Source organism: Cygnus olor, chromosome 3, assembly GCF_009769625.2.
Source record: "Cygnus olor isolate bCygOlo1 chromosome 3, bCygOlo1.pri.v2, whole genome shotgun sequence".
In the NCBI taxonomy this organism is placed as follows: domain Eukaryota; kingdom Metazoa; phylum Chordata; class Aves; order Anseriformes; family Anatidae; genus Cygnus; species Cygnus olor.
Genome location: NC_049171.1, coordinates 64,254,754 through 64,272,011, shown reverse-complemented (window position 1 = coordinate 64,272,011; position 17,258 = coordinate 64,254,754). Strand labels below are relative to the sequence as shown.

Here is a 17,258-nt window from a genome sequence, read left to right as displayed (position 1 = left end):
GTTAGACATGTAAGCCTGAGGCAGGGCAATGAGGCCATTGTTACCTTCTGAAGCTCTGTTTGTCTCTCAGTAGCCAGGAGAAGAAGCAACAATAAAAACAACCTTTTTAGGCTTTCTTCATTAGTAGTAAATTGAAAGAATATGTGGTAAACAATTGTTCCACCTCCCCACTGAAACATTACCTTTAGGAATTAAGAGCATCTGTTCAAGGAGCGTGGCCATTCCTTTATTTTCTAGATTATTTTCTATATTTTTTGTGTGTGTGTGTTTGTGTGTGTGTGTGTAAGAAGTTGTTTCTGCATGAAACCACTGAGAAGCAAGCTAGCTCCAGGTATGCAAAATGTCCCTTGGGAACTGTGTAAATTTTGCAACAGTACATTTAGAGCAGGGGATGACTAGTGGTGATTCCTTGCTTACTAGTGGCAAGCAAAACACTGCATGAAAGAAACCCACAAAACATGCAGCCGAAAATTGCTCTCAGAATTGCCAAGCCAAAACAAAGCTAATATTCTCCAAGATCTTGAAAGTTTCAAGGTCAGAAACACTGCAAGGGTGGAAAAGTACACCGACATCAGAACAGTGCTAAAACAGAGGCAGGAGAGAATCCTTGTAGATTGTTTTGATGCTTACACTTGTATATTGAAAAAGGCACTTAAACTCTTTAAATAAAGACACATAATGTTATATTGTTCTCTTTCTTCACTTCTAGTATTAACATGGTAGGAAAATGAGCTGCTGCTGATCACAATCACTACTACTTCATAATTCCCAAACTCCCTCAAAATATACATGTAACATATATATCTCTGCACACATAAAATACCTATTTGCAAGCCTGCTTATTCAGAGATTTTTTAAAATGTATTATTTGATACTAATTCCTCTATCATGGCTGGAGAACTGCAGTTTGCTACCCCAACATGAACTGTGGCAGTTCCCAAGAGGTAGGCCAGCAAGTACAGTAAGTGAAGGCTACCAAAGGGGTATTTATGCAGGAAACACCTTCACAGTGTTTCAGATACGCTTTGCATTTTCTAACTTCTTGCAAAAGCATTCTTTATTTCTTCATATATTGTGAAATCTCACATTACTGAGAATCACATGTAATGAAGCATCTCTGAATATAACAAATTATAAATGATATATTGATAAATCGGGTTAAGTGCTGTTAATTGAAAATGAGTGTTCAGCTTTATTGAAACGGTACAAACTTTGAGGCAGTTTTCTAGTAGTTCTACAATGAAAAAAGTGAATGTATTTTGAACTACTCTACATCGAAATTAAAAATCAGAAATCAAGTTTCAATCCAAATTATACTAAAAGCAGTACTTTAATGAAAGGTTCTCCATTCTTTTAATGTAGCCTAAACTTAGAACTAATCTGAGACAGACACACTCCCACGTAAAAACATAAAATTCTGGATTTTCAGACTTTTTCAGTGTGTGGTATGAAACACCTCAAGACATTGAGCGCCTTTTGCCTCTGAAAGAGAAGTGCAGTGTCCCAGTGGAACAGAATCCAATCCAAAGAATAGTTTTCCTTTGAAAAAGACATCTAAAACCATATTATTCCATATCTTCTGTGTGCCTTTTTTTACGTTACCGACTAACTCCTTTTTTCCTACCCCATTTCTTCTGTCAGCTCCAAATCCCCCATGGGATTAACAAGGATCAACCTGGATTTTAGCTTCCCTTCTTCTCCATGACAGAACTGCACACAGCCTGGGAGCTCCAGTCAGGTCGTTATGGTGTAAAACATGTCAGTCAGCACTTTCTTTCCAACTGATGATGACACAAGGTGCAGAAGAAGCCCAGACTGATTCTTAAGAACCCACCAGTAGAATTCACATTTGAAATCACTTCTACAATCTACTTCCTATAGTAAAGTACATTTTTTAATGAACCAAAAATAATTTCAGCAACATCAGCATTCTCTTACACCTGTGATAAATACAGAGTAGTAAAATCACCTCTACCATGTTTCTCTTTCTCTGTAGTCTCATGTGAAGAGATGTAAAAGCCTTTCAGGCAAAAGACAACCAGCAAACACCACCACTCACCCAGCCTGTGAAGATGTGCACAGATTAACACCACACTTACCACTCCGATGGGGAAAGCCAGAACAGCCATCATCCAGTCGCGGAGGGAAATGAGTTTTTTCAGCTGCCTTTCTTGTTCTTGACTGTCATTTCCTTTAGTGAGAAGACTGGAAAGGTCGGTCAACACGCAGATCCCAAAGAAGACAGCCTGGATAACCTGCATAGAAACGGGAACACATCTTGAGCAGTGGAAACACCAGGTTTTGGCAGAGAGCAGAGGCAGATGCAGGCACAGGTGAGGAATAGCACCTCAGAACAGTGTCAGGGAGTGGGGAATTACCTCAGTTACTTCAAGATGAGTAGAATTTGTTCACGTTAAACATAAAGGTCCCTTGTGCTTCCAGGCTGGCAGTTATCTGGGTAAGTACAGTATTCACCTAAACCAGTTTTCCAATTGTTTGTCCAGAAGGTTCACATTCTGAGCACACTGAAATAAACACTCTGACCAGGATGCCAGTGCAGGGAAAATACACTAAGTAGGCAGTTAGTAAAATTAAAAGAAACCTGATTTTGCTGTTGGTAGGTTTCATGTCCATTACCTCAGCTGGAAGACCCTGCTTGCTTTTCATGTTTCTGGGGGAAGCTGTGCAAATGGAAGGACTGTTTTGCTGGTGGTAAGCCCACCCATGCGTCAGCCAGGTGCCACCTGCCTGGGGGCTGAACTACAACGATCACCCCTGCTTCGCCCCATAAAGCTAGGCCCCAAAGCCTTCATCTCAGCAGTGGAAAAAGCGAGAAACGCTGCCTGTAAAAACAAAGGAAATAAAAAAGATGAGCGGTTCTTCCTCATGTGCCAGGAGCCAAACCTGGAGACCCCCCCTGCCCAGGAGCGAAGAACGTGCCTGAGGCCTCCTGAGAGACTCGGCACGCACCACAGGCGCCGGCGGATCCGTCACTGCAGCTCGGGTCACCAGCGACACAACAACCAAGCTGCAGGAGTCAGCCAGGCTCTCACTTCGTGATGGCAGTCTGCCATTTGCCTGTCCTCTTTTTTGTGTGTTTGTGTGTGCAACACTGTGAGATTATCTCTTGTATTAAATTGTTAGTTTAATCATCTGAACTCACCGATTTGGTTCAAACTTGACTTGGTCTTAGCTTGATACTGTGTTTTTCTTCCTTAATTAGCTTAGTAAAATTGTAGTAAGTTAGCTCAGGAATGCTCTTGCCTGAGGACGTATCAACTTGCTCATCCTTTTTAGTACAGTTCAGAAAAAGTGCACAGAGTTTGTTTACTCTCAGAGCTTGAAGCCCAGGTCACAAACCCACATGCATCGGGTAATCTCAGGTAAGAAATTAACAAAACACGGGCTTGGTTCCCAAACTGCACAGTGATTCATCAAAAACCATACACATACACTTAAAATACATACTAGATGTTTTTTCCAAAACAAGCCTGGAGTACTAGTGTAAAAGTCTAATTGTAAATCTAAGCGTTTGCCTGACTGCAAGCCTCATACTAAAAAGCAGGCCGTCTGTAAGAAATAAGAATAGCACATCCCTAGATTTTGCAAGATACAATTTATTAAGTGCACGTATCTTTGCAGAATTTGAACTATAATACAAGTACTGTAAGAAAACTCCTCAGGATAGAGAACACTAATTCGGAATAGGGGAGGAAAGAAGGAGGGAGGAAGGAAGGAAATACCGAAGAGATGTTGACTACTAGAAAGAAATCCAGAGAAGCGAAATGGTTGGATGGCTTAAAGTACATTCCCTTCCTCAACAATTCTCATATAACCCAAATACTTATAAATTCTGGCTGTAAAGCTGTGAACGACAGACGTTCAAATGGCCCCTGAATATTCTGTCATCAACATAATAAAGGAGCTGCTTGCAATTCTGCTTCCATTGCCCTCCCCTCTCCCTGCTGTAGCTCCGTATAATTTGCTTGATAAATAGCACAGAGCATAGACCAGCAACATTGCAAAACATTCCCTGAAGCCATGAAATGTGACAGACTACTAATGTTGGACCTGAGTATTCAGCTAGAAAAAGGTATAACTTGAAATGACTTTGGAAAAGTTAATGTTTTCTATGTAACTCCTGAAAAACATTTTAAATCAAAGTAGGGGCTCCTTGGAGCTACATAATCGCACAAAGTCCTTATGCATTTTTTCATGTTATTTATTTGAAAGAAGCACTTAGTAGAAAAAAAAAATCTTCCCATCCTCAGCCCTGTTTTCCACCAGACAGATGGCCTATTTGGAGAGAAGGAATAGAAGCACTAATTATGTATTTGCTTGACTTAAGAGGAGATATGATACCATCTACACTATTCGCTCAAGAGTGTGAATGCCAAAGAAGGAAAGAGATTCAAGACGGGACTGAAAAAAAAAAAGTATACCTAAAGGTAATGGGATCAATCTGGGTGTAAAGAAGTTTAGGCTGAGTACCAGGAAATATTTCCTAACAGGGAGTTCTACCAGACCATGAAATAGTTTCTCAGAGGAAATGGTGGAAGCCTCATTGCTTGAGTCATTCAAACTGATATTGGACAAAACATTCAATAATGTACTGCAGGGAACAATATTACGCTGGCAGGGCTTGAACGAGTGACTAATAGATTGTTTGCAGCTCTAACTATGATTCCCTGAAATGGTCTCTCTCCAAAGTAACACAGACTCAAACAATCACACACCCACTTTCCAAGGGAATTGGAATCGTACATCCACTAATCAATCATAAACCGAACAGCTTCTCTCCCCATTATCCTCTTACGAACACACCGTTTCAAGGGAAAATACAATGATATCATAGGGAATAACTGAAAATTCCTAAAGGGAAAGACAGTACCCGAAGTCTTCAGCAAGTAGCTATGAAAGAAACCATTCTACAAAAAGACTAAAAAATAAAAATACATATAGGAAAGAGAAAATTACATATTTATTGAGAATTGCTGAACATTCAGAGCCAGTGAAAAAATCCTACAGTGTTCAGGGAGCAACATTTCCAGCCTATTCATACAAATAGCATGTGTACAAGCATCACAATACTTTCTTTCCTTTCTAGAATGTGCAAGAAAATTCATCTGACAACTATCAACATTCAGGATTAGCCTAAGGACAGCCAGAGCTGCCTGAATCTCAACAGCATAAACTGAACAGCCACAGTTAGTAACAATTTACATCCTTTGGGGGTCTGGCATAGGGAGAGCAGAGGATGCTCACAGAAGGCTCAGGGGAGACCTCATTGCTCTCTACAACTACCTGAAAGGAAGGTGTGGGGAGCTGGGAGTTGGCTTCTTCCCAGAGATAACAGTGACAGGACTAGAGGGAATGGCCTCAAGTTGCACCAGGGAAGGTTTAGGTTGGAAATGAGGAGACATTTCTTGTCAGAAAGAGTGGTCAGGCATTGGGACAGGTTGCCCAGGGAGGTGGTGGAGTCACCGTCCCTGGGGGTGTTTAAGGAAAGGCTGGACCTGGTGCTTAGGGACATGGTTTAGTGGGTGATATTGGTGGTAGGGTGATGGTTGGACCAGGTGATCTTGGAGGTCTTTTCCAACCTTAATGATCCTATGATTCTGTGCAGCTAATGGCAGTTTATCGTATAAAACAAATTTCCAAAGTCCATACTCCTCAGTGTGAATGTTGCATAACAGATGTAAAAAGTTCATAGCGAGGGAGAAGAAACTCCCCTGTAGCCATATGCTCCAAAGCACCCTGACCTTACCTCAGATTTAGGATCGCATTTTCAAAACAAGGACCTTCTTTTGAGAATCTGCAGGTGGTGAATCTATACAAGAAGCAGCCTCAAATGTTAAGCAAATAAGTGATTTTTTTTCTTGGAAATGTAAGTAATAAGGAGTGCTTCAGAGCAAATATATTCCAATTTTTGCCTCTAACTAGAGTTTGAAGGAAAACAGTGATTAAAAAATGACAAATGCAACATGACAGGAAACAGCCACACCTTCCTTACACCATGTAACAGTGATAAAGAGGCAGAAACTTGTAAGCAGAGTATGGAAAAACAAGCAAATCATTGACAAGGGTAAAAAATACTAACTTCCTGCTGACCCCATTTTTTCCACTGAAGCCTAGAGGGGCAAATGCTACTGTGCTTGATACTACAGTACCTTTAAGCTTTGTTATGTAATGGCAAGTAATGCAAACAGCCATCTACAGGTATTTTAGTAACACAGAACTCTGAGGAGAGACAAAACTTGTTAAAATGCTGCAGGAGAAAACAGCTATGAATAGAAGATGAAACCAAGCAACCAAGAAAGCTTCTCAAACAGTGAGATCTGTTCAGATTATGTATCAGAAAAAATATTTCATTTTTTATTGCACCTTATGAATGATTAGGATCAAGTAAGCTAATTGTACGTGTCTGTCTCCTACAAGATAATAACGGTTTGCTTCAGTACAGCTGTCTTCCACAAGATGCTCGCTGAAAGATAGCAGCCAACAACCCCCCCCACATTCCCCCTGACTTCTTAGACGCAGCCTTTCGGGTTGAATGACCGAAAATATATTTCCTCATAAACCTTTCTTCAGTCCATGCAGCTTCTCTTCTGTCTCATGCCGTGGAGCCCCACAGTGCAGATATATAAATCTCTGCACAACCGAGGTCAGCAAAAATTCTGTCACCGTCCTTAGCAAGGCAGAAAAACTCCTACTAAATTCACTGAATCTAGGATTTCATTGCCTGTGGATTGTTCTTCTTTCAGGCTGCTTCACAATGAGAAGCATTCCTTAGAGCTCAGAGCAGGAGAACTAGAAAAGGCTGTGGAAGTACCACCACAGCCTTATTCACAGGTACGTTTTGCTCTATATTCTTTGACAATGGAGAATTCACTGTCCTCCAACATATCATTTTTAAAGATTGCCAGCATTTACAAGGTGTTTCATGCACCCCTCTATGAAATAAGGCACATGAGCAGGCTGGCAAATAGGCAGGGCTGCCAGAATAAAACATGCAAGTAACACTCAAAAAATTAGCAAGAAATAACAAAAAAGGATGGAAAATTAAGTAATGTTCAAATTTTCCAATCTGTGTTTTCAGAACATGGTCTGACTTCCTTTTTGAATAAATTGAATATGATTTACAGCTCCAAAGTATGTTACCACTCCTCATCGCCTTGTGCCACTTTTGCTTTCCTTCCTCCAGCCTCTATATTATTATTCAATATGAAAATGCGTAATATGATTCAGCAATTAGGATGACTGTGTTGTAAGAAACTGAAATAATTTAAGTCAGATTTTTATCTCTCTGCCCTGACTGGACTCTGTTTTGGGACCATGCTTAGTTTCGACTGCAGTGTGTTAGACCATACCCAGGCACCTGTGGATATCCTGCATCCTGTAACACATGCGGACATCCTGCAGCCTGTAAAAGCAGCTCAATGAGCTGAAGTTGCAATACAATGAGCTACTCCAGGTAAGGCAATAGCAACAAGGTATTTTTGATAGAAAACGTACTGTGTTTACAGAACAAAGCCATGGACTGTAGCTATTTATTAATCTGTTACTACTCTTGACTGCATGAAGCTACCGATTCTCGTCTGCTGCCACTCCACTGGTGCTCACAGGCACATGGCTTTCACTCTTGACATTCCTCCTCTCCTCTCTGTACCTTTGTTAGTTTGAACGGCAAGCAGAAGCTGGACAATATGTAATCAAGTGTTAAATCTTTGTACCAGAGAAGCCACTGGCTTTAGGTAAGAAAAGGACAACTCTTCATGCTTACAGACAAATGAAAGACAGAAATAAAGTCATAAAAGCAAGAAGCAACAGCATTTGAGGTATTAAAATACACACCAGTGTAGTATGTCTAATTACTAAGTTTACAATTAAGTAAATTGAAGTGCAAATACCTTGAAGAAGCATTGTGTGTTACACAGAATCATTACTCCTTTGCAAGGAATGGGGAAGAAGACTCGTATTTTAAAGGCCAGAGGTAGAAGAGCAGCATCACCCTAGAAGGTTCAGCCCTCGTATCAGTTTGGGAGCAATCTTCTTCCACACTGACTGCAGTGCCACGGCTGTTTTGTTTGTCAGAGCAGATTTCAACGATGTCATAGCCCAATGCAACACAGACAAGGAACGCATCCCCTGTGCATCACAAGCCAGCGGCCTGAGAAACCAAATACACAATGTACAGGCAAAAAGGTAAGGGGCAAGGGAACAAAATCAGAGTAAGCCAAAAGAAGACTAAATGCAAAAGAAGACTAAATGCAACTACTTTGCTCTAAGTTGTTTCATGGTTAAGCATCTTGAAATATGTTTTTCTTCCTTCTCTTTCACTTACACAAATTAGAACTTAAACTTCACCAGTAAAACATTACACTTATTTCTATCAGAGGAGCCATTAGAAATTTGGTAAGTGCACATATTTCACACTGACGGACAGCCTTATAAATATCTAGCATAATCCTCATCCACAACAATGACTCACGTCTCCCTTTACAGCCTTTGGTGGGGGGTAGGTTCCTGTAACCAGGATGTCACACATGAAGCCAAGCCCTTACTAGGAAATGTAACTTCATTTTCATGATTTAGTCATATGACATGAACCAGAGCTTATAAAACATGCCTAATCCCTTACCATACGATATATGTTTGGGGACTGTTTTAAATATCCTTTACTTTCTACATAACCTCCTGTAGCCTTTTCCTCTGAAGCCCACCAGGACTGTCCAAATGTAACCAAGGAAGGACAGGGTTTTAAACCAATGAGATTTTACAGATACAGAAAAGAATAAAGTCCACCGTGCAATTATTATGCATGGAAAATAAATCTATTTGTCTCCTGGGTCTAGTTTTTATAGGTACTAAATCATTTGAGCCCAATTATTTAAGTACCTACAGCGGAACTGTGGGAAGGGGACACAGCTGTGTAAGTTAAAGAGAGACCTTGTATTTCCAAAAGCAGAGAAGTACTGCAAAATTCTGCCTGTTGGAACACAAGATGTGTTTTTATCTGGACAGACAGAAAGCGACTTTTTTTTCTGGAAACTACAGCAACTTAAATAAGAAATCAGAAATCTAAAACAGATGTGGGTGCCTAAAATATAATTTTTATAGCATTGCCTTTCAGACTCTATTAGAATTCACAACTGCCAGCAAATGAAATAAAACAATCTACTGTATAATATAACCCTATTGCATGCACCTCTTCCTTTCTCTCTCCATCATTCCACGACTTTACCCAGAAAAACACCAACACCTTACTGTGCTACGCTTACTGGAGAGGTTAAGTCTCAGACCATTCTGTCTTAACATGATTCTTGCCCATCTTGTAATGGTTCTCAAACACATGCCACACAGTTCTCACAGAGCTAATGTGGTTGTGCTAATGTAGTTTTACAAGTAGCCTCCTTAATACTGTCAGAATTTCTATAAGAACATTTATAATTACTACAACAGACTAAATGGAAATTTCGTAAAGTATCAAAATATTTGGAAATGCTTTAATGTTTAAAGGCAAAAAAAAGCATATTTCATTTTGTGTTTCACATGGGTAAAATGCTCCCAACAACAACAACAAAGTTGCCCAAGTGGACGACAATTGAGAAACTTATTTTGAAGTACGACTATATCTCAGCTGCGTTGCATAGATGACATTTCCAGCATGATCTCAGCATGAGAGACTATATGCCATCTGGCTCAGAAGTGTTAACAGCGTGGAATCCACTACCACTATGAGATGAAGAGATGAAATGGACAAACACAGAAAGAGGTATCAACAAAAATTTGACCAGATGCTCAGAGAGTGTTAAATTTTCTCAAATCTTCTGCAGTTTTTTAGCTGTGTCATTCCTCTCTAACCTCATGTCCACCCAAGTCTTCCTTCTTCCTCTAAAAACTACAGGCATTTTTCTGGATGCTTCTGAGTTATAGATCCCTGAATATCTTATTTTGATCTTAACTAATACACTCAAAGAAGCACTAAGTTCATTGTTGCAGCATTTAAGAAATTATTATTCTATTTTTATCTTTATCCTTTTGATTTTAAATTGTTTTGACTAAACTCATTTTCTAATAATCCCCATTTTCTTTCTTACTCTCTTGCATTGTGTATAGAAAAGCTGCCATTACTACTTATTGTATCCTGCTTATAAGACACTATAATTTCATTAAACTTATATAATCCATTCAGCAAACATGTATAATACAGTTTATTCAGAATAGATTATGATTTTATTAGGTTATATCTTTTATGTTTCTCTTTGCTGAAGCTTAATCCTATTAGGATTATACACTGCTCAGAAGGTTATGTCATTATTTTGGCTTAAATGCTAGTTTTACACATTTCAGCATGATTGGTACGGTCTCTGTAGCAGTGGCCTTGCACTCAACCAGCAGGAATGGCAGCTCTCTAGACAATGTTTGGGATAGCTAGCTAAGAAGCTAAGACTTGTTCTGCAGCTGTCTGTGCTAAACTGAGCTTTAGGATAGGGTTTCTGATGGCTGGAAAGTCCCTAGAGCTTTGCAGGTTAATTACCCCCAAAAGAAATTAAATTTTATTAAATACAGATTTCCTCAAAGAAATGTCTTGCTTAAAACTTCAGAAACTTCTGCATTGCACCAACATTTTCATGTTTAGAAATACTATGTGAAAGCCACTAGAGGGAAGCAATTTTGGCAGACCAAATTTGAAAAAAAAAAAATAAATAGAAGCTCTTTAACATGAGAGTCACTGCCTTTGCTTTTTATTTCTTCCCTTTTTAATGAATAAGGTAACAGCTGCTTTCTAAATTGCTGAATCTAGAAAAGGCAATGACTGATATATCTCAGCAACTTGGTTACAGAGCTGGAAATGCAAATGGAAAAGGATTACAATTTTCTGAGACACAGCAGCCACAGTGCTGCCCTACCACGTCTGCAGGAAATAAAAGGTTTTAATCCTTCTGTTTTCTGAGCACTGTAAAAGCAATAATGAATGACTCCTCACACCAGTCCAGCAAGGTAGAATATTAAGTGATACTGTCTCAGTCGGGCAGTTCTCCCTCTCTCCAGGGAAGGCAGGGGAAGGAAACATTATGCCACCTCTTCGTACAACCAGCCTACCAACAATGCACAATCTAGGTAAGTTGCAAACCCACATTGTGAAAAATAGCTCAAGTCTCCAGTTGGGGTAACCTTCAACTTTTGCTTAAAGCAACTTTTCTTCTTTGGCTCACTGCTGCAGCAGCTGAAAGATAACTTATGAGGGACACGTAAAGTATGTTCATAAATAAAGTTATTACTAAAACAAGGATGTTTTGTAATTAGACCACAGCAAAGGATGCTGTTATTCAAGCTCCACTTTAAAAAAAAAAAAAAGAAAAAAAAAACAGCGAACATAATCTTGTACATTAATCATGAAACACATGATTAAATGAAAACTGATCTAACATGTTGTACTGTCCTCATAGACAAGACTATTCTTTACAAAACATTCCAAAAAAGGCATTATAAGTTATAAAGAGTTGCATTTCAGGGGAAAAAAAAGGTCTTCATTATCTCGTATCTCTAATGAAAACATGGGAAAAACCCTGACATAAGCTAACTGTATTTAAATTAAATAATACGAGGGAGGTTGAGTGTTCACTAGGTGTGTGGCATTTCAACCCTGAATAATACTACTTCCCTGTGTACATTGTCTTTCACAGAAATAAATCTCAAAGGAAACAGAGGATTTGTTTCCCGACTGTCCATTGGTGAAAGTGAGGCACGGGGCAGCGCGCTGCTCAAGGTCACGCAGGGAGTCAGCAGGGGAGCTGGGAAGTGAACTGCCGAGCCCTGACCTCCAGGCAGCTCCCTGTCATTAGATCGTGCTCTTTTCCTTGCAGCTGCGCTCCTTACAGTGAGAGCTATTTCAACTGCGAATGAAGGAAACACTCCTGGCTTTCTCAGAGAGGTAGTGTGGACTGTTTCTGTCCCCCCAAATACAGCCACACAACTGCTAGTGTAAATACAAATACTTTTCTTCTTATGCACCTCATATTAATCATAACTTCCAAAGACCTTTTTTTTGCTTTAGTGAATCTTTCAAAGTTTTCTAATGGTTAGATACTCTAATCCTGACTAGCTGATCTTGTGCCAACCAACGAGTTAGCATGTTCTGAAATATGACAGCTCTGGAGAGCTTGTCCATTACACCATTCCCACCTTCACTGTTCTTACTCTTTAGTTCATAATACCAGTGATTTTGAGCAACATTAGCACTTAAAAAAATCTTTTTTTTTTTTTTTCCTTCACTTGTTCTGCTCCATGTGAGTAAGTCTGAGGAGCTGCAAGATCAGCGTGTTGCACACCTTGCTTCCCTGCATCCCCACAGGTCGGAGTGCTGGGTAGGAGAAGCACGGCCATCCCATCTGTGTCCTTCACACTGTCTTCAGAGGAAGGTCCTGAAAACGAAATGGCCTGGAGCCCTATCTTGCCTTACAAGCCTGTGAAGGCAGGAACAGCTCAAACCTCCGTGCCTATCACGACACATGCTCACACCATCCATGCCTATCAAGGGACATGGCCCACAGGTCAGCCGGGCAGATCACATCAGGAAACGCACAGGCATCACGTATCCTCTGCTAAACCTCTCAGTACTCCAAGACCAATGACTCCGCGCAGCAAGTAGGTGTGGTGTCCTCTGAATTACCGCTCCAGCTGCAGTCGCAAGGCAGCTGGGGATAAGGGCCGGCCGTGCACATGCCAAGAGTGCTGACTCACCAGAGGAACTCCCTGGGCAGTCCCGGGAACTCCCCAGACAGTTTCTGTGAGAGGAGATAATGGACTGAAGGCTGCGGGAGTGCAGGAGCCCGCCCCGACCCCACCAGAGTCAGAGGGATCGATGAAGGTCCCCGGGCAGCCCCAGTCCAGCTTCGTGTCAGCCAGATAAGTGAGGGTGTGACAGGGGCTGGGGTGGCAGGGAGATCCCGGCAGCCCTGGGAGCAACACGGGGAGCTCCTGCCCCACACACGTGAAGGAGCTGGTGGCCTGGCAGGCACTACTCGTGTGTTCGGGTATGTTCATCACTGGACGGGGCAGTTCCTGCACACGGCTGAGTTGACAGAAACTCACCATGTGTGCACCAGAGCGGTGGCATGGGAGCACAGGCCAGCTGGATTTTAAGAATTCACCAGCCAGTGCTTTGGGGAGTCTGATCTGAACCAGCTGAAAACGCTGTTACGAGCACACTCACAACGGAGCCTCCTATCACCACATGGCCACACTGTCACAACAGTGACAACATTTACACAAGAGCATTACCTCATGCGGCTGATCCACACCAGATCCTTTAGCTAACACGTACACCAGTGTTTGTGTAACATGGACCAGAAGGATCTCTATGAAAACGAGAGCCCACCACCACACAAGATGTCCACAATGAAATCACATGAGGCTTGAAATATTACCCCAGAGTGTAAGGGCATTTGTCCAAGGAAGTGTATCTGATGCCACAGTCGGATATTGTGTAAGGTAGCTATAATTCTGGCTTGCAGAATACATGCTCCTTTCCCAAAATACCTACCAAATAACTGCATTCCAGTATCCTGCCCCACTCCTCACAACACAAAATTGCTGGTTACACAGATAATGTTCATAAGCATTGGTGGTTTGTGGGCAATACCCATTTATTTATAATCTGGCCATAATCCACTACAGCACCAGACACAGACGCTCCACTGGTAGGAACAGGCACTTCCCTTCAGGCCGTCTGTAAACATGCAACAAGAAACTTCACACCAGAGTCTCTGATCAGAGCTCCTGACCTGCTCCCTTGGCATGCCTGTCCTGAGACTAACAGCCAGACTAGGTCACGCTCATCCTCTTGCTTTTAATCAGCCAGGAATCCTGGCTCCGAGACTTGTTACAAATTTCACAGTACACAGCCTGAGCAGGGACCTGAACCCCTCAGCCCTCCTGCCATGACAGCAAGGCCAAGTGCTCAACACAGAGCTGAGATGAGTCCCACCTGGACGCTGCCTGAGGACAACCATGTGGGACTCTTCCTCCTGTGTTCAGGAAAATGTGGCATGGGCTAGGCCTGTATCCACAAGGAGGTTTAGGTGTGACACTGAACAGGGTGCTTTGACACCTGGCTCCTGAAGTGGAATTCACAAACCTAAGTTGTGCACACAAAATTCAATTTCCAAAAAGCAGACCATAAAGGGGAGAGATATTTTAGAAAAAAATAACTGGATATAACTGGTAAGGAAAGGAACATGTCCAGAATCCCTCCTACAAGGTACATGCATGCAGCACTAAAGTGACTTCAGTCAGTTACTTGTGTGAGACTGGTATTCACAGCTTGAAGCTCAAAAAGGTGTTAGGTGTGTAAAGAGTCAGCCATTATGTCTAGGGATTGCTTTCTGTAACATATGGGGGAAGGAAAAGACAAATTATTAGTATCGACTTTAATGCAACGCTGAAAGTAAGTATAGTACTTGTTAGGGAATGCACCTTCTACACCCATTTCAACCCCAAACGAGCCTAAATAAATATTCTAAATTCAAGAAGGCATATATTAGTGACCATGTCAGAGACCAGGATGTTCCCCCTTCCTTCTGAACTATGCCAGTGTGAGAGCCCACAGATATCTTTGGAGGCTTATACTGAGGTCCCAGTCCTTCACCTACATTCCATGTGGAAAACCTATTTGCTAAAATGCCTTAACTTCATCTGGAACAAGAAACAGAAACCAGAAATCGGGACTACTTCCTTCTGTCCCATCCTTCTCTACACAACATGCAAACTGGACAGAAACACTCTATTAGCATAGCTCTCTATGAATGCTCAGTCTACAATCTTGATTTTAAAATACTCTGCCTAGGGGAAAAACTCTTGGTCAGAAAAACAATATTCTCTGCAGGCCTCACTGTAGAACTCAGATGTATCACATTTCTTAAGGTATTCTTAAGGTATGAAACCTCAAGCAACACACATACCAGAGGTGTCTTCAAGTTCCGCTTGACTCAATTCACCTTCTTCTTCCCACCCCACTGAAGGGAGGAGGCAGGGGTGAGCTCTGGCCACGTCCAAAGCTCTGTATGAGTCTGCTGTCAAGACTGGACCCTTTGACTTCTTCACTTCTATTTATAAACATAGTTAGGTATTACAAGAGCCAGACTACTTAACCATGAAGACTGTCAAAATAGATAATGTATTGTGTCTCACTGAATTACAAACTGGCTGGGTGCCTAGCCTTTTGACTTCAAAGGTCCACTCCATCATAGTTCAAGCAATGTCTTCTATCTACTTTAAAAGTTGTGACAACAGTTAACTGTGAAATGACTATATGGATCATCCAAATTGTATTTGTTAATCATTCTGTTGGTAAACTGCACCAGTTACTAGATCTGATGCCAACTTAGGAAGAGCAATACTCTACCAGAAAATGCAGCTATGACCTTCATTCTAACAGGATAACGCTCAGCGGTGGTCTCTTGTGGTATCCACACTGACGTGTGCTCAGAGAAGTGAAGGTGTTAACTTACTCCACGGGTTGTCTGAGAAATTGCTTTCCTCATGTATGTAGGGAGCCCATGTGCATCCACAGTGGGATCAAGATTAGTATTACATTTCAAAGAACAAAGTACTTAACTGTAGTAACAGCTACAGCACAGTAACTGTTTTTATGAGGCCCATGAAATTTTATTTACCTCAGTGAAGGCATTGCTTGTATCTGCTTCCATTAGTTAGAAAACTAATGGCATTTATGGGGGTTAATATGGGTTAATAAACCTATAAAAAACCTGCAAGAAAATCTACAACAAATACAACAAATCTAATATAGATAGGAAAACATCCCCTTTTGAGAGGAGAACGCTGAAATAAAACAATAACCCAGAAAAATACACATTGACTCCAAGTTAAAATATCACAGCTTGCTTTTATATAAGATTGTACTAGCTGATCTTTTGGAGGAAAATATAAATTAAATACTGCTTTGATTTATAAAATGCCTGACATCTGATTGTCTGATCACTAACCTGCACACGCACTGAATGAAGTGCAAGCACATTCTGTTGCCCCAGAAAAAGATTTCTTTTAAAGATGGAGCTTTTATCCAGCTATGGATGTTGACAAAACATATATTTAAAAGCAAAATATGATATAGTACAACAATATCATAGGATTATCATTACTATAAAACTACAAGCTTCATGAATTTCATCTCTATATTTACAACGTTTGTATGAATGCAAAGATAAGGTGAGCACATCAATACATAGTCAATTTGAAAAGCAAGGACAAAAAAATCAACAGCATAAAGAAAAGCCACATATTTTAACCTTGTGTTTACCAATCATGTATGCTAACAGGTAAACCATCATATCATGATTTCCATATTGGGTCAAAGAAAAATTAATCAATTTGTATATCACAGCATTACCATGGCATTATAAATGTCTCTCCACAAACATTCTTCTCACACTTTTTTTTTTCCCCCCAGTTTATATTTCCCAGGTTTTCAGACTGAAGATGGAGAGAGCATGAGAGAGACTCTCGCCTAGAGATTTTTTTAAAAACAAAAGAAAACCATAAAGCAGAGACCAACTGATTTTTGAGTACACTTAATAAAATCTGGTTCAGTCCTCAGAAACTATACAGTGTGCTTCTACCTTCTTAATTCTTCTTAATAGTAACCTTTCATAAAACTCTATAAAAGAGATTTTCCTTGCAGGTCAAAAAATTTATTCAGATCAAAGCCAGGAGTAAGATTCAAAACTGAGAAGATCCCTATCAGTGACCATTTCATAACAAGGCAGGAATAGTACATGTTAACTTCAGTGTTTGTATAATAGCACATGAGGAGCAAAAAAACAGCAAAGTAGGCAAATCCAAAGCCATTTACTGCTTACTAATTCAAACCAGCACTTTAAAGTCAGCTGGGAAAAAAGACAGGAAAAGCTACTGTAGCTGGACCAAAGAAAAACAAAAGGTAATTTCTTTGTGCCAAGACATACTTGGGAAGCAGAATGCTACATTCTGCACAACTTACCATTTCTTCGATGAAGACCCTGCTGAAGAGCACCTCAGAGAAATAGGGCATGAGGCACTGTTGCCACATAAGCACCACAGAACAGTCACATTGAGTGCAACCTCCTGTCAACCACAGACAGAAAAAAGGACTCTCGTATTTTGGAACATAACCTGACTTGCAAGGGCCGAAACCAATAGAATGGCAAACTCTTCTCTAAAGAAATGAAAGCCTTTTTTTGCTATATTCCTTTTTT

General features: G+C 40.7%; 1 protein-coding gene and 1 long non-coding RNA gene across 7 annotated transcripts in view; one reads left to right on the top strand and one right to left on the bottom strand.

The window, feature by feature from the left end:
* The window catches only part of AIG1 (androgen induced 1), a 123,548-nt gene that overhangs the window by 84,343 nt on the left and 21,947 nt on the right, over nt 1-17,258 (bottom strand). For 3 of the 5 annotated variants that reach the window (XM_040552010.1, XM_040552009.1, XM_040552012.1), the window contains exon 2: nt 2,100-2,255. The exons of 1 other annotated variant lie outside the window; for it this stretch is intronic. In XM_040552010.1, the coding sequence (XP_040407944.1) occupies nt 2,100-2,255 (156 nt within the window). Of the gene's footprint in view, nt 1-2,099; nt 2,256-7,910; nt 8,721-17,258 lie in introns of those variants that run through there. One more of the 5 variants, XM_040552011.1, reaches the window with a different exon arrangement.
* On the top strand, nt 5,057-15,756 carry LOC121067462. Of its 2 annotated transcripts, XR_005818300.1 has the most exons (5): nt 5,057-5,207; nt 6,765-6,852; nt 8,100-8,205; nt 11,691-11,938; nt 12,303-15,756. It is a non-coding gene; the product is annotated as an uncharacterized LOC121067462 (long non-coding RNA). The 2 variants fall into 2 exon arrangements; XR_005818299.1 differs by lacking the exon at nt 12,303-15,756 and having other exon boundaries at nt 11,691-12,281.